Source organism: Callorhinchus milii, unplaced genomic scaffold, assembly GCF_018977255.1.
Source record: "Callorhinchus milii isolate IMCB2004 unplaced genomic scaffold, IMCB_Cmil_1.0 Scaffold4, whole genome shotgun sequence".
In the NCBI taxonomy this organism is placed as follows: domain Eukaryota; kingdom Metazoa; phylum Chordata; class Chondrichthyes; order Chimaeriformes; family Callorhinchidae; genus Callorhinchus; species Callorhinchus milii.
In genome coordinates, this window is record NW_024704745.1 from 47,547,153 (window position 1) to 47,572,555 (window position 25,403).

The window sequence follows — 25,403 nt, forward strand, 5'->3', positions numbered from 1 at the left end:
GATTGGTTGGCCAGGACACTGGGAGAACCTCTCTTCTCTTTCTAGCAGAATTCTAAATTGAACATCATGCTTGAAAGCATTCATGCATGAAAACAATCTTAAAAAATCCTAGTTAATCTGACCAAAACTTCTGATATTGCGTCCCACAGAAAACTCCCTCCTACCACCCAATATGAAATGTCAGTGATATTTCAAATTATGGTGCATCTACAAACACAGACAGATTTGGAGGGGAAGGAAGACGAGAAAGAACAAATAGGAGCAGAAATTCCATCATGATGGGTCTGTGTACTTTTGAGGGCAGTTGGAGAGTTTCCTCTGGACTAATTGAAACAGAGAATTAATGTGGGAGAGTTTGGAGTCTACATTGTGCCAAATACATTTTACAGCAGTTACACAGACGAAATGACAGCGGCGCTTACTTATGCAATTAACAAACAACAAAAACAATGTATTAATTATTTCATTAACAACATTTCTGTTAATGGTTAATTATGTAGTTGAGGACATCTAGAATTTCCATGTATTTACTCATGGGGGATAATACACCTACATTTACAGATACATATAACATGGCAGATAAAGTGATAAGAGTTTCTATTTGGTACTTGTTCTGACCTGTGTTGATAATGATTTATGCAGGTTTCAAATTCAAAAAGAACATGAAGCCAGAAAAATGTGGTGCCTAAATCGAATATGGCAAAATGTTTCAAAGAAATTATCTTGCTACAAAATTAAGAACATGCTCTTCAGGGAACTTTAATCCTACAGGGAATCTCACATTAAATATTTTATATAGTTATGCTTGCTATTGTGTTTAGGTTCCCTAATTAGTTTTTTCCTTTGATTGCTTATATAAGCAATCAAAGGAAATGATTGCAAAATATTCTCAGTTAAGGTTTGGCTACAAGCAGTAGGAAATGAGTACAATACAATGTCTGTTTTTACTAACTGTGTTCTGTAGATTTTTTTCCAACTATAAATTCTGAGAAATCCTAAAACTGTACATAATATTCTATGGAAATTCAAGAATCCTTTTATCAAAACATATCTCTTCACTAAATCTATGATTTCTTTATTTTAATCTTCAAACTTTGTTTGAAAGACATGTGTCATTTTACATATGTAGCATGCAAGCCAGGAAATAGTTGTAAACAGCTGAAAGGGCACCATGGTGTCCACTGATGTTCTTTGAAGGAATGCATCCACCACACAAGGTTCAGGAAAGGACTTCATACACTGCACTGTAAGTTACATCAAAAAGTGAACAGTACATGTAAACTAATAGCTATTACTAAAATAAACTTTAATAACTTGGCAGCTGTAATACGAGGGTGATTAGAAGACCAAGACTGCTGGGAGGATTTTTTTTACAAAGTTATCTGAGAAAAGATAGGAACATCAAATAAGTTTTAGGTGTAGGTTTGCTCTAGCAAGTTAGCATCAATAGTGTCCATGGAACTAGGATCATTAAAGATCATTGCTTTACTATTGCTGCCAGCAGTTATTTGCTGCACTAATTTATAGCAATCTCACCATCTTGCCATCATATTATTCATGAGTATATGGAGGCCTGTAGTGTATTGGTTAGACCACTCGCCTCACAAGCGAGAGGACCTGGTTCAATTCCTGGGCAGGGCGAAACGTTAGGCAAGTTTCCTTGCTCCACATGACTTTAAACAACTTGTATTTATATAGTGCCCTTCATAAAGGATAGCTTCTTGGAGTGCTGAACATTGGCAGGGTTAGATGCTAATTAAGGGAGAAGGGGGAGTCATCTTTAGGTGGGATTTAAATTACATGAAGAGAGGGGTGAGAGGAGGGATTGAGGCAGGAAGTTACAGAGGTTAGAGGTGTGGTGGCTGAAGGCCCAGACACCAATAAGAGAAAAAAAAACTCTCTTTGACTGCTTTTTGTCTACCCTTCCCCAGCTTCCAGCACCAACCCCCCAACCCCCCACCAGCTCAGACTGCAGCATTTTGAGCTATCCTCCAGATGTGAAAAGCACTATAAAAATATAAATTGTTGTTTACCAATAAATTCATCATCTCAAAAGCAGTCAATACCTATAGTTCACCTCAGGGTAATCCCTTCTTCCCTATCCACTGCTCAATAATAACTATTAATCGCTTTTGACCTTATTTTTGGTGAGATATCACAGATAATATTGCATGCTGCTTTCCCCATCACCCCATATATACCTACAAACGAAACAAGGATACTAAGTACCACCTACAATTAAATACAACAAATGTAAAACTCAACAGATAAAATGACAAGCTTCTAATAATTTTTGGTATTAAAGTTGCCATGACACCATAAAGTGGTATTGTAAACTATGCATCTGTTGCCAAACCATGCGTTTTACAATGCAGAACAATGCACTGAAACAAGTTTATTGCATCTGAAGTAACAAGGTTTAATTCTGGGCTACAATTACATAGGTGTCAACAGCTCTGCGAGACCTTAACCAAGTGGCCATTCTTCATATGAGAGCAAATTGTACAAAAGCATGTAAACAATGTGACAATGGCCTCACCCTCAAAATGAGACACACATTGACAAACCCATTCCTTGGACATAAAGTTAACAGTTATAATGTAAATGGAACATTTTGAAAGGGTACACCCACACAGAACTTAGAAAAACATGCACTTTCAGCCAAGACAAGCAACGTGCAGGAAGTGCTGCAGGCAATTGGTTTTAGAAGCATAAACATAACATTAGTAGACCCAAGAGATAGTTCTAATATTGCCACACCTGGAGAGTCACTCTGCTATTCCCCTCCCAATCCACCACAGGGGAAACAACACAGCAACCAAACCATCTACCTTCTCCCATATGGTCATCTTAACTATGAATATGGATTGCACCAATGCTTATGCTCTCTAGGGTAGTATCAATATATCAAAAATGCTCATGACATAACTTCAATCAAATCCTAATTATTTGCTCAAAAGTCCGAACTTTTAGAAAGTAATCTCTGAAAAAAAATTGTCAGATTTAAATTTCAAAAGCTGCTTTTTGTTAAAGTTACTATAGATGCCGGGTTGTTTTCTACTTTAAAAACAGTGTTCATTAATCGTAACCATGATTTCTTTCAGATCCAAATTGATGTGTTAATAGGATTAAATTCTTTCTGACTAGCATAAACAAGTACTTTCAGAAGCTGTGCACATTTTGGCAAAACCACATATATACTGTTCCTTTAGTAACTGCAGCTTTCCAAAAACTGTTTAGAATTTCGGTGTTGTATACAACAGCAGTGTATTCATTTCCTTCATTTAATTTCCTCAGCTCACTGTAGAAGTGCAAGACAATTTTTTTCTAAACCTCTTAAGCGATCTGAAGAGACCAAAACAGTCCTCTATTCTGTGAATACTTTACTTTAGGATTAAAATAACACAATACGTGTTTTGTTCATGAAATCCACAAGATTCAGGCATTTCCTTTTTCGGAAACATAGTGAAAGAATTTCAATGTTTTGAAGTGAAATAGTCCCTGAGTGTCAACAATGAAACTTACAGTTTGTGGCATAAATAGAGAAAGTTAAACAAAGAAAGTGGGTTAAAGTTTAACAAAGAAACAATCATCAATCATCCATAGCCACTTCCTGCAGGAAACGTGTGTCCATTATTTCTGTATCATGGTCAAAAATTATGTAGCAGTTTACAACTCCAAAGCCAGTGCAATTTTTATGCTGCAAAGATCAGAAGGTTGGGGTTAAGGCCCAACTGGAGATTTGAGACGGACAGTGGCACAGTTCTTTGAAGAGGATGTTAAACTGAGGTCCTTTCTTCCTGTCACTGTGGATGTTAAAGATTCCACAGCATTAATCACAAAGAGTAGAGGATAACTCTTGTATCAGAGCCAATTCTCTCCCAAGAAACCCTTCCAACACCCAACTTCCCAGAGCGCACATAGAATGTCTGATTAAACATCACCAAAGCAAATGAAATAACTATTTTAATTTCATTAATACAACAACAAGATTACATTTGCATAGCGCCTTTCACATCGGGAGGACGCCCCAAGGCGCTGAAAAAATACTTTCTTGCTCTCATTTTTCATGGACATAAACTTATTTTATAACTGCAATATTGTGAATTAATCATGCATTTTTATATTCATAAACAGTTGATTTTATGAACTTCTTCAATAATTTATAAATTTGTAAATTATTATCCATTTTCTCGTTCATTTACATCTAAACATTAGAGAATTGAATCTTGATCTGCCTATACTTTCTTTTTAAAAAGAGACTGGTGTGCAACAGACTATAACCTACAGATCCGTACCATTTTGTGCAACAATGTCGAACATTTTTTTAAATGTTTATGGCGGAGTATTTAAGCAGGTTTACCCTTTTTATATATTTTTAAATCTATTTTGATCAGCTGCCTACCTATAATGCCATGAGATCTTTAACATTCACCTGAACAATTAGACAGAACCTGGGTGTAATGCCTTATCCAAAGGATGGCATTTCCAACAATGCAGCAGAAATCCTCCTGCTTTGGTTTGTCAGCCTAGCCTATGAGTTCATGGACTGTGCAGATATACGTGGACTGTACAGCACAGAAACAGGCAATTCAGCCCAACTAGGACCGTGCCAAAGTTCCAAGTCCTGTGATGTGGTTTGAACTCATGAGACGTAAGAAACGAGTGCAGACGTAGAAACGAGTGCTACCATCTTACCCAGGCTGACACTACAAAACACGTATTTGCTTACATCATTACTTACCTTCAATTTGACACAAGAAGTTTGAAATATAGGTTATTAGGAACAACAACAACAAAATTACATTCGTATAGCACCTTTCAAGTCGGGAAAAGAAAGTATAGGCAGATCAAGATTCAATAAGGCATTGGACAGACAGAGTTACGGACCCGAGCTGAGGGTTGGGATGGGGGAGGGTGGAGGGCAGGGGGGGAAACAGGGAGATCGGAAGCACAGTCGAAGAGGATCTTGAGGTGGGTCCTGAAGGTGGCGAGACGGAGGGACTGCGGGATGGAGTTCCAGAGGGTGGGTGCAGATTGGTGGAAGGAATGCACCGAAAATACAAATTGTTCGTCATGGGAATTAAACACAAAGCTATGAAAATGATTTGACACCGTTAAATTGAAAGATTACTTACCCTGTCATTTTTTCAAGGAATTTCCGAGACCTCACCGAATCAGTTACAAAAATGGATGCAGCAGTAGCCATCAGTTCCTTGCCCTCAAAATCTGTCAGTTTATGTCCTGTTGGGCAAGAAGGTTTTTCTTTTAAATTCTCTTGGCTGAAAACCTACTGTACATGAATGAAGAACGATATCATGGATGGTTAAGCCACGGATTCACTGAACATGCAACTCAAAATACACAATTTATGATAAAAATATCTTAAGATCAGGTGGGCAGTCCACAAACATTAACATCGAATTGTAATGAAAGTTTTTTACTGTAGGACCTCTTAAACTGTCCCTAAATATTTCCTGAAATCCCACCGTGCGTAAAATCACCTCCCCAACTCCCTCCCTGCATTATCTTTGTGAAGCGCTTCGAGGAGTTACTATAAAGACACAATATGAATGTTGGCAAGCTATCTGATCAACAACATTGCAATGAAGCTCAATCCTGTCCTCATCAACATGCATATTTTTCATCTGGGATCCCTGGATAGCAATCAGTGGTGGGAATCCCTGTCTTCTTTTGCCCTCTCTATCCTTGGAGCTTTGGACCAATTATAGCTCCTGCCTTCTCCCACGCCATCCTAGTTGGTGTTACCTAACTTAGATCAGTTCAGTAATTAAACCAACAACCTTTTGGTCTGTACGATTTTGTATTTTACACACTGAACCTTCAGAGAACCACATTAGGATCCTTCATGGAGGAATTTTGCACCAATGTGAGGCATGAGTTTCTACTCAGCAGAAATAGTTGTTGAACGTTTTCTTTTGTTTAGGGATTTAAGCCCCCAGATAAGGATATACCCATGTTAATTACCTTTACAGGATGCCAGGAATCAAACTTGACTGAAGCTCATACTCCAGGCTGATACTCCAATCATGGAGGGGAATACTGCACTATTAGAGATGTTCTACTTCAAATGACATGTTAAATCGAAGTCCCATTTGCTTGCTCAGGTGGATGCTCAAGATCCCAGAATACCAATTGTATCGGGGTTCTAGCTAACAATTGTCAATATAAATTGGTCATTCGCCTTATGGCTGTTTGTAGGACTTTGTGTGCAAAATGCTCATCTGCAAAAATATTTAACTACATTTGACAATAATTATTGCAAAAGTCTTTGAGAAGTTGGAGCATGAAAAGGCACTATAAAAATGCAAGTTTTTTTTCTTTAAATCTGTTGGAAATTGCACACATCTATGCAGATAAGGTAACTGTTTCTTGGCACATTGATGTGTCTGAGTTTCATTAGGTTCGCATCCAAATTTATAGCCACCTGGAAACAGGCCCCCCTTGGTGACTTACTGACAATGAAATACATTTTATGCACAAACGCATTTTGAAGTGCAACCTGATTTTTATAGATCACAAGATATTGCTTTATTTTGAACACTTCTTTTAAGTTGATGTTAAAAAACATTCTAACTTTCTCTTCATTCCTTCCCAGTGTGTGTCTTGCATTCTAAGAAGGAAATCTGAAAATGAGATCAGTCCCTTGCAAACAACTTCAAAATTAATTTTAATTAATGAAGGATCCTAAAACAGTTCTCCAAAGGTCCAGTGATTCAGCACGGGATCATACAGATGCAGACCAGAAGGTTGTAGGATTAAATTCCAGACTGAACTGAATTCCATGTAGGGGGGTGTGGGGGGCTCCAAATTTATTACATTTATCACACTCTTTCTCCTCTGTCTCTTGCGAGAGAGCGAGAAAGAGAGAGAGAAAAGAGAGAGAGAAGAGACTAAAAGAAAACAGGGTCTTCTCCCAATTGCCATCCAGAAATTCCAGAAGGAAAGTGTGCATGTGTGGATGTCAGGTTAGAACAGGATTAGTTTTAGTTTGCGATTCCTCACATGATCAAAACTTCCAAAACCCATTGGTAAGGTTTACACCTGAATAATGGGTGAGGTACTGTGGAACCATGTCCTGGCAAAAGAAAAAGGAATCAAATGTTTTCAGAAAGAGAAGAAAAAAATAATAAAAGCACTGCAATTGGAAATTCTCTCCCAAGGACCATCATTTCAAATAGCTAACATAGATATGACCGCACAAATGCCTCTCGCCAATGCTAGTTAATATGATCCAGAAAGTTCTTTCAGTAGAAGTAACAGGATTTGGGCTAATACTTTGTCATCATAATTTTCTGAGCTAAGTGAATGTCAGAAATTTGTAAATATAGATGTGATCTAAGAAATACCCTATCCTCAAGTCAAATAAAACCTGGTAATTCAACCAACAAGGCGTGAAGTTCATTAATCAATCATACATGTGAAAATGATAGCTGGCAACACAACTCTCTTAATTACAAGAAGCCTAAGGCCACAGGCTTAAAATGCTTCGAAAACAGAATCAAATTTAAATCTCAGGTAGGAATTAGTAAGTCAGTGAAAGGCTGGATCTGTATAACATGAAATTATCCATTAATTGTAAAGATTATAGAACATGATTTACAAGGACATGAAATCAGCTGGTGTAAGATCACACAAATAGAAGGAGAATGCAACTGATTTTTCTGGATATCATCAATATTTTGCAGAAAAAGAAATGTGTTTGAAGGTTGGCAAACAGGCACAAAGAAATATATGGACTGCCTATCGCAGGCATAGACTTTTTTTAAAAAAAGAATTTCGAATAAATATACAAATAAAAGAGCATATCTGACCCAGTTGAGCAGGAAGACATTAGAATTAGCCTTGGTATCCCATAGCAGATAGCTAAGAAAATTGGCATGCATAAAAACAACACAATTTCTTAAAGGAACAACACCTCAAAGTTACCTTATCTGGGTGATAGCATATCCCACTTGTAAGTAAATTGAAAATGAATAAACTCAAAACAGTTGCTTTTATGAAATATGTTTAGTTTATTGGAGCATTTTTAATTGAGGAGAAAAAAAAATGTACATTTCCCTTCATATATTTTTAGTTAGTTTCAATTCTTTTATACAAGAATCTCAGGTCATGCACTGAAAAGACAATCAAATATTAATGACCTTCAAATTATCTTTCAAATAAAACAATACTCTAAGAGTATTTTTTTATACTTTATAAAGTCCACTTTATTTATAAACCAGGGTAAGGTAGGTGTTCTGAAGAGATGAGATAATCATCCAGGTCAATCTTGTGAATACAGGAATCCAAATACAATGCTCCACAAACTACTCTGTTTGAATTATTTAACATTCAACTAACCAAAACTGAAAAACAATTTATGTATATTTTTCTGGATGATTGGAATCATTAATTGGAACTGAAGTGTCTGAATGGTAGAAGGAATCTATTCAGCCGCAAGAGTGCAAAGGATTCCAGCTTTGTGTCAGTGATGGCTTTACAGGGTATCAAACTAGCTAAGAAGTTATCTTGTGAAGTAGCAAACCGGGATCCAAACCTTCAATATACCCTTTAAAAGCTAAATAAATTGTCCATGCTACGCTTTTAGCTCACGTTAGGCCAATGTTAAGTAGACCCGCTTGTCTGATTCACTATTTTTTCAATGTACAGCATGGATTACCAGCCTAAGTTAGACCAGCTTCCATACACTTGTGAGCAAGGCTTAAAAAAACGCAACTCAAGCATCGAGGATACATGTCGATCCATTCTCTCCTTCTCTGTCTCTTCCCTCTCGCAACCCCCCAACGACTCCACCCCCAACCACTCCCGAGCAGACAAATAACGGTCTACTTTCTTTATGAACCAGGGTGATGTCAGGGTAGGATTTTTGAGACATCTCAATGATGTGATAAGGTATTATATCAAATGCAAGGATTATTATTATATTCAGAACAACCCTGTTGTGAAATGCTGAAACTTTCACCACAATATATGATAAACTAGAAATAATACCTACAATTGATTAAACAAAACTCATTATTCTAAACAAATGATCTTTCTTAAATTGTGCATGCTTACGGCAACAACAAACCTTTAAAGCCATCTGGGTAGACCTCTGGAAGAAATTTGGTGGTAATGTCTCCTTCAACAAAGCGTGGGTGAATGATAATCTCCCGTAGTAATCCAATGTTGTGAGTCACTCCTGCAAAGAAACAACAAGTAATTACATATTTGGTCTGCTGGGTGCCTAACAAATACAGAAACCCATCACCATGCTTAAGAGTATCCAGACCATGCATCCCACCTACACATGGAAATTCCTGTGTATTGGAATGGGATATGCACTCTCGACCTGGAGAGACACATCCTGCTTACCCAATTCCAGAGTATTGCGGTAGAGTTATATAAAGTGATATAGGATGCAAACAGGCCTTCAGCCCACTAATCCATGCTGATGTTTCTACTCCAAACAAACCTCCAACCTTCCTGTTCCCCTCTCTTCCTTTCTCCCTCATGTATGCATCAAGTTTTTTTTAAAATGTCTTGATGCCATTTGCTTCAACCACAGCTTCTGGCAGTGTGTTCCACATTCGCACCATCCTCTGCATGAAGATGGTCCTCCAATACATTACATTTCGCCAACAAAATATAGTCAATTCACTTTACAGTATATTCTGAGAAGCGCTTTGAGACGTCTCAAAGGTGTGAGAAGGTGCTTCATAAAATGCAAGGATTATTACTATAAATGCAAGGACTATTATTACAACATAAACCATGTAATGTCTAATAAGTCTGAAAGAAATTATGATTTTTTTAAGCAATAGGGTAGTTATCATGACGTTTTGGTCATCCTGTATTTATCCCTCTTGTTATAGACTCACCAAGAAGTGGAAGCACCCTATAAAAATCCAACTTATCAAATCCTTCATAATCTTGAACACCTCTATCAGGTCCCTCTCAACTGTCTCAACTCCAGAGAGAAAAGCTGAACATGTCCAATGTTTCTTGAAAGCTGGATCCACTTAGCCCTGATAACATCCTTGTGAATCTACACTGTGTTACAAGTCACCTCAGTCTTTCTGGTTACCTCAGTCAAATTATTTATTCTCAATCCTCTGTTCACATTAAGTCACAGCCGAATTAGCCATCACCCTTAGTGCAAGTTCATTCCCTATTATGCTGTGCTCATGTGTCAATCAAGGGTCTTGACCCTGCCAACTACCACACATACGCCAATCAAGTGCTTACATGTGTTACCACAGCTACACTCCCTAACGTCATAATATTATGTAATTTAGTGACCAGAATTGTACACAGTATTCCAAATGTGATCTAACCAAGTCTTCAAACAAATATAGCATTGCTTCCCTACTAAACGGATGGCAAAATGTAATTTGATACATAACAACAAGATTCAACAACAACAAGATTCCATTTATAGAGCGCCTTTCACGTCAGGAGGACGTCCCAAGGCGCTGATAAAATTGATACATAATATTACAAATGATATCCCTATATTTACATCATAATAGTTCACATAATGACCAGCAATTATTTTAATTTTTAAATAGCAAACAACATTTCATTCAAGCAAGTCTTCCAAAATAGCAAAAAAGAAACAATTAAAAAGTCACCAATCAAGTGTTTGAATAAGTTTGATCACAGAGGATTTGAGTATCTCTGTGTGTCTATATGTGTGTGTGTCTGCGTGTGTATTCTGAAGTATCGAATGTATCAAGAAGCAATGTCAGAAAGAACAGCATAAAAAGTGAATTATGACTTGCAACTTCTTTTTCCTGATTGATGACAGATTTTCACACTCTAATGGGAGATTTATCCTGAGCAGCAATGCTGAAATCATATTGCTGGACTGTCAAGGTGAGCTGATATCTTGGGACCCTCTGCCCCTAGACTTAGCAGCTATCATTTAGTTTGCTTTGTGGGGTGCTATTTATACTCTAGATGGTGCCAGTATTACTCCAGCTTAACTAAAAGATCAGCAAAAGCACAATGCAAGTGCATTTGGGGCCTGAGGGACCCATGAAGAAAGATTGAGAGGCTAGTATTGTACCATAAGATCTGAAGAACAATAAATGGAGTGGTTGTGCAGCACAAGTGGGTTACTCATTCTGGGACCATTAGAACAGTCCAGATAGAAAAAACAAAGCAGAAACAATAATGCATCTTTCTTCTTATAGCACCTTTGAATGTTTTTATTTACCAAATACATTTTAGGGGCTTCCTGAAAACCACAATATATATGAACAGCATTTAGAAACACTTTCGATTTGTGGCAGATTCGAATCATATTTCTTACTTATAATTTATTTAATAGAGTTTAAAGCCAGACCAAAAAGAAACAATATCACATATAAATGCTGTGATCTTTATATCGCCAGTTCAAATACTTGAAACCCTTATTTTACCTGACACTAGTGTGAACTTGCAATGTCTGTGTGAACTATGTTGAAACTGCTTGACAAAATAATTCAAGACATAAAACTCATTTAAATCCAACACTGTATTCCATTGAGATTTTGTTTGTGAGGCATCAACGATGACTGCACAGTCAGTTTCAATGGAGAAAATAGTACTGTTTGATTGAAAAAAGATTTTGGTCTAAACCACCTGGTGAGAAGGTCATGACTTCAGCCACCTTCAATTACTTAAGCTTCTACTTATACCTGGTAAACTCTCACCCCCTGTAATCTTATTCCTTTAAACGAAAGAGGTTGGAAAAAGCATCTTTTGAAACAAAAATCTTAGGAACAGACGGGAGAGTTTTGAGGTCAAAGAAAGATAAAGGACTTGGATTCGACTAACGTCCTCTCCAGCTCATCAAATGGCTTCTTTGCATACTTTGGGTCATGTGTTTCAGTGGAAACATCTGCAGCAAAATTTTAAATGTGTATGACTTGAAATTTGACATTGTGGGCCAAAATGTACCTTCCTAGGTTAATACAATACAACTTATAAAATTACATTTGTACAGCACCTTTCACTTGGAGAGAACTTTCCCAAGGCACTGGGTTAAACGTGTCCAAGGTTTTAATATTTTCAGATGTACAGTTTCATATGCTCATGAAGTGGGCTAGGATAAAACATTTACACCTTGTAGTCATTTATTAGTCACTGCCTAAAGATTTAACTGTTGGCACAGAATGATATTAAAATAATTCTTTCACCGAGGCTCAACTGTATATATGAGCTTTAAACATATATAATGCACACATTGTTAAAATGGCTATCTTTGACTGCTTCCAAGAAAGAATTCCAGATAACCTCAAATATTGTGCCTTTGGATTTGTTCCATATTCTCTCACAGTTGTGTTTCCAAGGTTTCCAATACGCTACTGATGAATTTCAATAAATTTCCATTTCCTACAAATTATTTTCTTGGCTGTGGCTATTAGTATAATGATAGGTTTCTAATTTGTGCATTTGTAGTGTCAGATTGTTTCACAGTTGGTGTATATATTCATATCTTTTGTTTTGCCTTCATTTAAAGACACACCAGGTATCTTGATAGAGAAAGCAGTTACTTTAGGATGCTGGTTGAACATAGGAACAGGAGAACGCCATTCTTTCCCTCGAGCCTGTTCCGCCCTTCTATTAGATCATGGCTGATCTGTACCTCAATTTCATTTACCCACCTTTGCTCCATATCCGTCGATACCCTTACCTAACAAAAATCTATCAACTATGAAAATTTAAATTGATCCAGCACCCACAGCCTTTTACGGGAGAGAGTTCCAGATTTCCACTACCTTTTCTGTGAAAAAGTGCTTCCTGATTTCAATCATAAATGGCCTAGCTTTAATTTTATGGTTATGTCCCCTAATTTTCACATTATGTCCCCACCAAAGGAAACAGTTTTTCTGTATTTACCCTATCAAATCCATTTTAAACACCCCAATTAGATCATCCTTCAACTGTCAAACCTCAAGGGAATACAAGCCAAGTTTATGCAACCTGCCCTCATAACTTATCCTTTTAAACCCTGGCATCATTCTGGTGAATCTGCGCTCTACTCCCTCCAGAGCCTGAGGTGCTGTGCCCAAAGTTAAATGTGATCAACTTCGGGCTGAATGGTAAATAGGCAACTTTTCTTGCACCTCAGATTGTTTCATTTTTTCCTTTTAAGTGAGGAAAATTGTCTTCTATTCACCATTCTGGGTCCCTCTGCAAAATGGAAGAGCAGCTCCAAGAGCCATCAATCCACCTGTTTTCAGGACACACAAAACTCATGAAAACTTTAGATAAGGTGAAATTCTAAAACAGACATACATCTATTGTATCACTAAGGAGCTCGTGCAAGATCGCAATGCACAAGCAAACAACTCTCCACATTATTTTATTCAATGCCATTAAGAGATCTGTATCCAGGTGTCCTTGTTCCCAGAAGACTGCCTTCATGACTTGTATAAGATCCTAATCCTAACAAACCGCCTTCACTTTGTCTCTTCAAACGGTTTCTCCTCCCGGCCCTGCCAGGTCACCTGTGGTATACCCCAGGGCTCTACCCTTGGCCTCCTCCACTTCCTCATCTATATGCTTCCTCTTGGTAGTGTCATCTGCCGATACGGGGTAAACATCCACACGTATGCAGATGACATACAAATCTACTTCTCCTCCAGCTGCAACTCTAAGTCCACCAATGTTCTGTTGGTTTGTCTGGCAGACATCATTGCCTGGTTGAGCTCAAATTACTAAATGTTGACAAGACGGAAGCCATACGCCTTGGCTCTCATAAATGTCTACTGTCCTACGGCTCTGACCTCCGCAACCTCCCTGGGCTCTCCCTCAGACTCACTGAACGGTGCACAACCTAGGCGTCAAGTTCAACCCACAGCTGTCCTTCCTTCCCCACATCTGGTCCCTGACCAGGACCGCCTTCCTCCACCTCCATCACATTGCTCACCTCCTAATACACCTTACCCCAGACGCAGCTGAAACAGTTGTCCAAGCATTCTTCACCTCCAGAATGAACTTTTCAAATCCCCTCTTCACCAGTCTCCCCAGCTCCACCATGCACAAGATCCAGCTAATCCAAAACTCAGCCGCCCACATACTCACCCGTACTAAACTCCGTACCTCCATCACACCAGTTCTAACCACCCTCCACTGGCTCCCTATTGCTGAATGGATCGATTTCAAGATTCTCACGATCGTTTTCAAATCCTTTCATGCCTTGGCATCCCTCTACCTCTTTGACCTGCTTATCCCCCCAACCCACAATCCGCTGCCTCCATTCGACCAGCTCTTTTGCATGTCCCTCGTGCCCTCCGCTCCACTATCGGTGCATTTTGCCACTACATCCCAAATTCTGGAACACTCTACCTCTATCCCTCCATTTTGCTCCTTCCTTCCCCCATCTTCAGATCACGTCTGAAGACCGTTGTCTTCAATCTTGCCAACAGTCACCCCCCATTCCCACCAGCTCGGTGTTGTGCTCCGCCACTGTAAAGCACTCTGGGATGCTACCCTACGTAAGGGGCACTATATAAATGCAAGTTGAGTTGTTGTTGTAATCATATGGACTGGTTATCATCATGCTGAGGACAGGTGCCATTAAATTCGTCCCCCCTATTGTGTGCTAGACACACTTTATTTCTTGCAGCAGAGTCAATATTTATGATAGTACTGAAGAATTTGTTCCCACTTGGGTGACAATATGTTACTTAAATTCAGTTGTCTATATAGCAGTAAAACAATAGTCTCACCTGAACTATCCTGATATTTGAGAGTGGTTTGCCAGTCAGCATCTCTTCAAATTCATGTAATTTGCCTTAGTGTTTTATAACAAACACAATGGGTCCTAGTAAATCTGTCCAAAAACAGTTTCCCTGTGAATTCACCACTGGAAGGATCTGTTGGCATACATTAAGTATATTGCAAGCTGGTTAAATGCTTTTAACTGTACAACTGACAGTTCAGCATGGTTCCAAACCTGCTAAGTGCAACTGAATTTAAAATATTAACCCATATTCGGAGTCCTGTAGCTCAGTGGTTAGAGCACTCGCTTTGCAAGCGAGAGACCTGAGTTCAATTCCAGGCAGAGCGAAACCTTGGGCAAGTTTCCTTACTCCACACGCCTAATAATAATCCCTCCAAAACCAAAAACAATAATAAATTGGTCATTTTCAATCTGCGACTGTTTGTGGGACATTGCTGTGCGTGATTGGCGTCCGCGTTCGCCCACAAATGTATAGTCAATTCACTTTACAGTGTGTTCTGTGAAGCGCTTTGGGACGTCCACCCGACGTAAAAAGCGCAATATCAAATGCAAGGATTATTATTATTATATGATTCAAGTCACTCTAAAAATAAACAGGCTCTACCTGTTTGATTTTTCAATCCATGTCACTCCCGACAATCATGAACGTGACCCCTCACATTTCCCTGATTTGACAACTCTGTAAATCACTACAAAAATAGCAGAAACTTTGTTACATGAAGGTAGTCTCACAACATCAGTGCGGAACGAGCATGATGACATGAAATACATTTCATTGCGTAACGGTTTACTTACACAATCATGCTACAAAAATAATGGTGGCACAACTAGAAAAATGACAGAGATGTGTCTGAATATCGGCAAAGTTTGCTCTCAGCATTTTTCCTGATTTTGCTACTATATGGCAACCCTGTTATAACACACCCCAGTTCAACGCTCATCGGTTGGTAGCATACTGTGGAGTAGCTCTACACCAGAACAAAGCGCAGAACATATATACAGTAAATCCTGATATTGACCAGCTCGCTTCCCAGTCATCTTCTGGGTCATCAGATTGGCACCGTCACTTGTATGTACATGAAATGCTACTGATGTAATGATGGGACATTCTCCTGATATGAAAGGTGCTACACAAATGTAATTTGTTGTTGATGTCAGTTTGTGAAGAAGTGATATCAGTGGCACCTGACAAACCGTTTATGGATTCAGATCACCTGGCTCTAACTCGTTTGAGCTGCATTATTTTACCCTGCTCGTAAATATTTATTATAACCTCACGCTTAATTCTCCTAGTGACCATCATGAGTTATATCAATCAGCAGGAATAATCTTTCACTATTTATCCTCTTAATTTTTCTGAATTTTTAAGTGTTCTATTACATTCCCTTGTAACCTATCTGTTCTAATGAAAACAGACACAATTTTTCATGGCTCATAACTGAAGCCCCTGAACTCCACTATCATCCATGTGATCTCTTTCCATGGCTCAGATTTCTTTTCTGTAATGAGACATCCAGAACTGCACACAACACTTCATTCACAGCGAACCAATGAATTGTATAAATTTATCATCACTTCTTGTTTTTGCACAGTGGATTCATATTCTTTTAAAGGTTTGTTCACCGCATCATATAGAAGTTTGGAGTACCAACTATCCATTAACAGTTCACACGCATGCTTTTCAGCTGTCTAAATTCTATCATTTCTCAATATCATCATGGGGAGTTGGAGGTAAGCAATGCCTCTGTGGGTTCAAAGTGGGCGTATTGTGGAACGCCAGGCAAAGACAGCTGAGCAAACTTTCTGGGTTGGATGTTCCAATATCTGAGCCAGACAGGTCTGCAGTTCTCCAGGGCACCACTGATGACTGACCAATCTACCTGGCTCATCAATGAAGTTGGAGACAGGATTGAATGACATTCTTTCCATCTGATAATCATATCTGTGCCTCATACTGAAAAACTTGTGGTTTTAATTTATTGAAATCTAGTTGTACCTCCATGAGGACTCTGGGATGGGATCCTTAAATGTGCTCGCTTCCACCAACCCACATCTGTGTTTTCTAGTCATAGGCAAGCAGGAGAGATTGAGTACTCTGATTGAGTTAAAAAAAAATGTTTCTGTGAGTTCTCTGTAGCTGGAACTGAAGAATGTTAAACACGGCCAGGGGTTTCCATGCATATCAAGACTCCCAGCTGACCAAAGAAACAGTAGTTTGATGTAATGGAAGTCTTAAGAACTCATAACACGTTTCTGTAAGCGAGACATTGAGGCATTAGTGACAAAATCTTTCTCTGCATCTCTGCACTTCAAACCTCCTTTATTACTGAGGGTATCATTGTCTTTTCTGACAGTTTTCAAATACAGTAAAAGCTTTCTATCATACAATTGCCTAAATTGTACATTCACCAAGTCCTTTCAGTTTCCTATTAGTTTCCTATTGTGGAGTCCTGTAGCTTAATGCTTAGAGCACTCGCCTCACAAGCAAGAGGATCTGGGTTTGATTCCCAGGGAGGGTGAAACATTGAGCAGGTTTCCTTACTTCACACACCTCTGTTCACCTAGCAGTAAGTAAGAACCTGTTGTTAGTCGATTGACAGATCGCTTTTCCGGGTGTAATAATCCCTTCAAAAAAATAAAATAATAATTTGGTCACTCAATCCACGACAGGCTGTGAGCAATAGTCTGCCATGCTTCGCCTACAAAATATACAACCAATTCACTTTCTGTAAATCACTTTGAGGCATCTCAAAGAAGTGATAAGGCACTATATCAAATGCAAGAATTATTATTATTATTAAAACCACTTAGATTTATTTGCACTACTCGTAGTACCCACCTCCTAACTCGTAATGCTGCTCCCCTATCCTACATTACTCCCGCACTTATCAGCTGCATTGAATTGCAGCAAACGTAGTCTTGATCCATAGACGCATTGTGCAAAAGAACTTCATATACTGTGATTCAGTATGATTCCAGTGTTTGCCAGTAAGTGCGTTTTCAGTGACTGGTCATTTCTGAAAGCCTGACTTGCATGGTTTTCTGTATAACCAACAATGAATATTTTCATTGATTCTCTTGAGTGGACACCATCACATTGTTGACCGAACAACCAACAGCACAATGGATGGGAACCACTAATTTATAAACAAAATTGAAATATAGACAATTGCTGAAATTGACTTTGTACAGCACGGAAGTGGAGGCAGATGTTGCAGATATATGAAGCGGCTTGGGCATTCGGATAATAAACTGACAATCCTTACTGATTTTTATTCACAAAAGCTGCAATTCCTAAAATATGTGGAAGAGACAAAGTAAAGAAACAACACTTCTCATTCCAATGAAAGAATTTCTAGCCCTGAGTCTATACCTAATGGAAACGTATTTGACACCCATCCAACTGACATTAGTTGAATGAAGACATTATCATGGTCAAGGAATGAGAAGAAAAGGATATAGAAAAATATCTCATCAACTAAGAATATTGTTTTAATCTTTTACTTAAGCATATAAAAACTCAGATTTCTTCCAAAACAAATGAACATTTAGAACTGATGTTGTAATCTTCCAATACTAGCAGCAGATAGTTCAAATGGGCACATACGTTTTGTGAACTCTTTACACTTTGTAGTTAGATTGAAAGTGAAACATAACACACTGATGTTGAGCAACCAGATACAAGCATGTTTTGCTTTCCATACTACCAAAAGTTCCCTGGTGAGATGACAGCCGATGACAGATGCCAAGGAGTAAAATATCTCAAATGACTGCTCAAAAGTGTTTAAATTCAAAACTTACCACTTGTGCTCCACCTATCAATGGCTACTCCAAGGCCAGCACTAATCCTTTAACTGTAGGAGAATCTCTGATATGTAAGCAATAATAATAAAAAATGCAGGATTGGTGGTTTGAATCAAAATGAATAAATCATCTACACCACATTAATCAATAAACAGTTCCAAGCCTGTAATTTTATTGCTTTACTTGAAAGGAATCCTCAATACGAGTCTCATCAAAGGGATTAATCCCATAATAAACTGTCTACTATAAATAACACATATAAGTGCAAAATATGTAAATCAAATAGTTGCAGACACCAGCTCTAATACCAACTGTAAAACAGTTTTCAGTCCTGTTTTGTAAATAAAAATGGTTTTGGTTATTTCTCCGCTAGATCAAAAAAGGGTACAAAGGGCAAGCTTGCTTGTCTTCACTTCACTTAATAGCATGCCTCAAGTGTTGGATGTACGCTTCATGTTTGACCCCTGCCAAAGTTCACAAGGTCTACATCTGTGTGTGAAAAGCTGCCAGGCTAAAGAATAATGACCCCAAGCTGCCTGGTCCTGACTACCTGCTGCTTCCAAAACACTGCCTAGACATTAGCCACACACTAACAGGATCAAACGGAGGCCAACCAACCATGCTTATTTTTAAGAGTGTAGAATAGGAGTTAAAAGCAAAACCAGACTTTCTTCATAATTCAATTAAACTCACTTTGTATGAATAATTAAATCCCACGATGACATTATTTATGTTTTGCTGGATAATGATTGTAATATTTGCTGAAGCAATTCCATGCTTCAAATTCACTTTGGTATCACATCAGGATTCACAGCACCTGCACTGGTATGTCCTTCAGGTCAGGGATTCGAGCTGGTTCCATTGAAGGATCTTCCACAGCACACCAATACTGTGATTTACATTGCTCCCTCTATGTGGTCCAGCTAAAGTCTGGGACCACTTAAGAGGGCAGTGTGTCATACTTGGGGTTGTAACTATAGCACACTGAAAGGTACTGATCTTGATTCAGAGTTAGTGAAATCAGTACATCCATTATGAATTGTGAAAGTAGAGGAAATGAGACAGGCCTCTGACAATGAACCTTTTAAAAAATACATACCAGTTACATATTTATTTTCTATGTGTGCCTAGAGTAACCCATTATGATCTCAATTCATGATAAGGAATAATGCAGCCTTAAATCACTCCTACACTCTCTACACACTCAAAATGCATCAATTTAAAATCAATCATTTATTTTAAACAAAACATCAATAAACAATGGATTATAATATTTAATAATAAAAATTGAAGAACAAATGTTAGTCAGGTAATATTTATTAATCAGCAATTTTCTTTGGCTTGGAACTATCCCAAGCAACCAAATCCTGCGACAACGCTTCCCACAACAACAATCCCCGCAATAAACCGCTGATTTCTTATCCATAGTTGTGCCTAACATGCAATGAACTTTGTGAATAAACCACATTTTAACAAGAATCAAATTTCACTAATATAAGTTTTATATTGTATCACACGTGACCTAAACCCTTTTGTGCATTAAATGTAACACCTCACTTGGCATACTTGATTTTGAATTTAGAATTGGCGTTCAGCAAGCAATTCGCGTTTAAATAGTATTTATCTTAACACTTGGTGCTATAGTTGAATCAAAGAGTCAAATGTTTTAAACTGCTCTGTGAACAGCTGTAAACAAATCAGAGGCAAGACAACAGGCTTTTTTAAAAAATTCAAATCTTTGCTTAAAGAAACTATGAATATGTCAACCAACATCTCTGGATAGAGATGAAAAACTACTGCACATAAACATCAGACTGTGTTAGTAGGCTCTGCATATTTAGAACAATCCCTACCAAAATTCCATAAATATTTATTTCTTTAGCATAGCATTATAAGTGCTAAACCATTACAATAGTTTAATTTCTTTCACTTCAAGATTATGATTTTCAATTCCAAATCTCTACTGTCCATAGCAACCAAATAATGCAACAAAGCTTCCCGTAACAATAATCCCCATGACAACCTGCCAATTTCTTATCAAATATAGCTAGAGAGAGTCTTTCATGTAGGGGTAGGGGGAGTCCTGTAGCTTAGAGCACTTCCTCGCAAGCGAGAGGACCTGGGTTAAGTTCCCGGTAGAGCAAAACACTGGCAACTTTCTTCATTCCACACACCTCTGTTTACCTAGCAATTAATAAGAACCTGGTTGTTTGTCGATTGGTGAATCGCTTTTCCTGGGCTAATAATCACTGAAACAACATAATAATAATTTAGTCACTCAATCCAAAACAGCTTGTAGGACACTGCTGTACGCAATTTGCTCCTGCGTTTCACCTACAGAATATGCAGTCAATTCATTTTACAGTATACTCTGTGGAGCGCTTTGAGACGTTTCGAAAATGTGATAAGGTGGTATAACAAATGCAAGGATTACTATTTTTATTTATCCTGTTCCCAACGTGCTTCCAATGAATCAATGCATGGTATCACTACAAGAATGAATTTTAACCTACTATTGCAATATCAATCATCTTCAGACAAGGGGAGATATTAAGTGCATCTATATCCCTTTCATATACTACCACTGACATTAGCTTGAATGATATAGCAGTAAAAATAAAGAGAAAAGCACCGAGATCCACAAAAACAGGCCATTTCTAATGGCATCTCCTCCTGAGGAAAGACGACATCCACAATGGCAATTGAAATGGGAAACAGGTTGTTGGCAGAGCCAGCCATATTTTCTAATCGCCGATGCTGCAAAGTGCCTCAGCCCACCCATACAGAGCAACTAAAAAGGTTGTTATTTTGTTGTTCCAGCTGGTGTGGAAACCATACCATGAAGTAAACAGGTCAGTTATCACAACGACAGGACCCTGACACAATACTATAAAATAATTTCTTGAAGCACTTTAGTGATATAGGTTACTTGATTATAGTGCAACCTTGGTTACCAGGAAAGACAATCTGTTTGACTCCTGTATCTTGGCCTCATATCTACAGAATAACCACCAATTTAAACTAGCCTCACCTTCCTTTTCATTCATATTTGTTTATATTGCTGGCCCCCAATGAAAAATAGGGACCAGGACGGGAAAATCACATGGCAGAGGAGACTAAATTTATTTACAGGTTTTGCATTCTTTGTGAATACACTAAAACCTGGTGTGGGTGGGGGGGGGGGGGGAGATCTATCCGGTCCAATGACCGGAATTTCCAGCAATCTAATTAAGCAAATAAGCTATTTTTGCCTCGCGGGATTCAAACAATCTGAGTCGAAGTCGATATCCCTGGTCACTTGTGAAGGCCAGCCAGGATGGTAAGGCCGCTCAGTGTAGCGTTGGCACAAGCTAGGAGAGTTAAGAACATAAGAACATCATAAGAAATAGGAGCAGGAGTAGGCCATTCGGCCCCTCGAGCCTGCCCCGCCATTTAATAAGATCATAGCTGATCTTCTAGTCTAATTCCATTTATCCGCCCTATCCCCATAGCCCTTAATCCCTTTAGTTTTTAAAAATCTATCGATCTCAGTCTTGAATGTGTTGAATGACTGAGCATCCACAGCCTAAAGTTAGTCTACAAATGCGTGAGCCACAGATTTTTTTTTTTAATTTTTAGGTTTGTGGCCCGGGACAGCTAGGTTCGAATTCAGGATATCTGATGGGTTTACTGCCAGGTGTTTACTGTACTTAACTGACCAGTTATAGTAACTTCCACAAACATTCAGCACAAAGAATGCCTACAAGGTACGCAGAAATTCTCCCATTGAAAGGACCTATATCAAATAAAAGTATTACTAGTATAAGGGACACTGACATACCAGCATTAAATAAATGTAAAGACCATACATTAAATTAACAATCAACTTTATAAATTATTTAAATCCCAACAGCTTATTAACTAAGTTTTGCCAGAGCACTAGAGTTTTTTGACAAAGGGATCAAGACTGGGTCCCTGGTTGATTTTTCCATCCCTAACCGAGAAGCCAAATTTTGCATCTACAGTGCCAATCCCAGTTGAAGAAAAGACCAGGATTTGATGCTGCTGCCTTCCAGGTATGTATAACTCAAGTGCACAATGGTCAGTGAATTTACCAATGTTCAAAAGAGCCAGCTGCTCACAACTGCAGTCAGACAAGGCAGAACAGCACAGATCAGCTTCTACGTGGATGGAAAAGGCTGAATTCAGAACTATTGATTCACTTTCAGATATATAGTATGTTTTCAAAAATACACAGAGAATAATAGAATATTACAGTACAGAAAGAGGCCTGTGCCGGCTCATTGGAAGAGCTACCCAATCAGTCCCACTCCCCCACTCTTTCCCCATATCCGTGCAAATTTTGTTCTTCAAATACTATCCAATTCCCTTCTGAAAGTTGTTATTCAATCGGTTTCCACCACTCTTTCAGGCAGTACATTCCAGACTGTAACAACTCTGTGTGTAAAAAAAATTATCCTCATCTCCCCTCTGTTTTTTTGCCAATTATCTTTAATCTATGTCCCCTGGTCACTGATCTACCTGCCAGTAGAAACAGTTTCTCCCTATCTACTCTGTCAAAACCCCTCATAATTTTGAACACCTCTATTAAATCTCCCCTTAACCTTCTCTGCTCTAAGCAGAACAATCCCAGCTTCTCCAGTCTCTCCATATAATTGAAGTCTCTCATCCCTGCTCCCACCCTGGTAATTCTCCTCTGCAACAACAACAACAACAAAATTACATTTGTGTAACGCCTTTCCCGTCACAAGGACGACCCAAGGCGCTGGACAATCAGTGTTTCGGACCCAAGCTGGGGGTCAGGATTGGGGAGGGTGGAGGGCAGGGGAGGGAAGGAGGCGAGGCACGGTCGAAGGCTCCGCACCCTCTCTAAGGCCTTAATATCCTTCCTGAAGTGTGGTGTGCAACATTGGACACAAAACTCCAACTGAGGCATAACCAGTGACTTATAAGTTTAACAGAACTTTCTTGCTTTTGAACTCTATAGCTGTATTTATAAAGCCAAGGATCCTATATGATTTTTTAACAGCTCTATCAACCTCTCCTGCCACCTTCAAAGACTTGTGTATGTGTACCCCCAAGCCTCTCTACTCCCGAACCCCCTTTAAAACTATACGATTTATTGTATGTTGCCTCTCCTCATTCTTCCTCCCAAAATGCATCACCTCACACTTCTCTGCATTAAAGTTAACAAATATCTCAACAAATGACCTGCTGGATTACAGTTACGCCTGGGGTAACACTAATTCAGGAAGACCAGAAGGTAAAAGGTTCAATTCCTGGTCAGTGTTGAGTTAGCTGATCCCAGCTACAGGAACATTTATGGAACTACAGATGACCTTAGCACCCCTACGGTAGGAAGAGGGGGGAAATTAACAAGGGCTCTTGCTGCTAATCGCTTTTCAATAACTCCTGCTCCAGAGTACATATTTGAAGACTTTGGATAAGGATAGGATCATGCTCAGTTGTGATACTTTCCAGGATGCAAAAACTATCGAGACTCACCCCTGAGAAGTACATTCAAATACCGAAGGGATGCTGGAGCTCATGAAACTATCCCAGCAAGACTTAGCAATTGAAAATAAGGAAGTGTATGTTTGTTTTTAGGGGGGAAGAGGAGGGGAAATTGACAAACAAAAAGAACCTGATCTGCAGCTACCATTGCTGGTAGCCCTTGGCTTTCTTTTTGAATGCTAGCTACTAAAAGCTTGAAAATAGAATGTAATAGACCCAAAACCTAGTGTGCATGATCGGATTTCCATTAATTATCTAGTAAATGTATCCATGAATATTGAAATTCTGAAAATGTTTGATTAAGGTTTCTTTTGGTTGTTTTAATCCTATTGTGCTGACAATGAGATTTGAGCTCCTTCCTGGATACAAAACAGCAGGTTACAAAAAGCAGTCTGTATGTTCTGAGTATTATTATCAATGTATTGTAAAGTACTGTGATTATTTTATACCAGAGTCAAAGTATCAACATCACTGAACAAAGAAACAAACTGGACTGCTTAGGATTATTCTTTCAACAACTTTCACTGCTCATTAAAACAATTTGATTTGTACATAAAGTGACATTACATGGTCCTAACTGTACACTTTTTCCCTCTTTTGCATAAATCAAATTTTGTTTTTGTCAATTCTCTTCCCTACAGGTCTCTGGAAAGTGCTGACTCTTGCCAGGGAATAGTGAGTTGCCTCAGAAGATATCAGGTGCCCTCAGCCAACTTGCCCAAGTGGTCATTCTTCATCTGTGAAACCAAATAAAGTTCAATCGGCTGAAACCAATCTTGTTACCACCTATATCCACACAAGTGCACTATCTGTATATTGATCACGAACAGGAAGGCTAGGCAATTCTTTCCTCCCTCATCCAACATCCGTTTAAAAAAGTGTATATAATCTTAAATCATACAAAATGCTTTCTTTTTCAGAACTTAAAAATGCTATGGAGTACCTTTTCAAAAAATTCAAGATTTTTTTTCGATGTGATTCCAGTACAATGTGAAAAGAGACTTGAAATAAGTACGACTGTGCAACTCAGTGCTCGTTCATTTTCTTTGATGTAGGAACCAGGTGGCAGAAGGCAGAAAGCTTTCAAACTAATTAAAGCTCACGTATTATGCATTTTAACGTGCAAATTCCTGATTACATTACTTAATCAAATAAGCAGATTCACTATCCAGTGAAATACTGTTTAATCTGCATTTCTTTCCAACCTCGTTTCAATTTGTTTTTATCTACACCACCAACTGCAGCCACACAGTTCCAGATGTTAATTCTTGATCCACTGGAGGCACCATGCAGTTACACAAATGCAGATGATTGCCAGTCATCAAAAGAAACTCAGGGGCAACAG

At 38.6% G+C, this 25,403-nt stretch overlaps 1 protein-coding gene across 1 annotated transcript in view; it reads right to left on the bottom strand.

Moving 5' to 3' along the window:
* The window catches only part of pcca (propionyl-CoA carboxylase subunit alpha), a 227,683-nt gene that overhangs the window by 98,247 nt on the left and 104,033 nt on the right, over nt 1-25,403 (bottom strand). Inside the window, exons 15-16 of the mRNA XM_042334257.1 lie at nt 9,095-9,205; nt 5,139-5,244 (exon numbers count right to left, since the gene is read on the bottom strand). Of these exons, the coding sequence (XP_042190191.1) occupies nt 5,139-5,244; nt 9,095-9,205 (217 nt within the window). The remainder of the gene's footprint in view (nt 1-5,138; nt 5,245-9,094; nt 9,206-25,403) is intronic.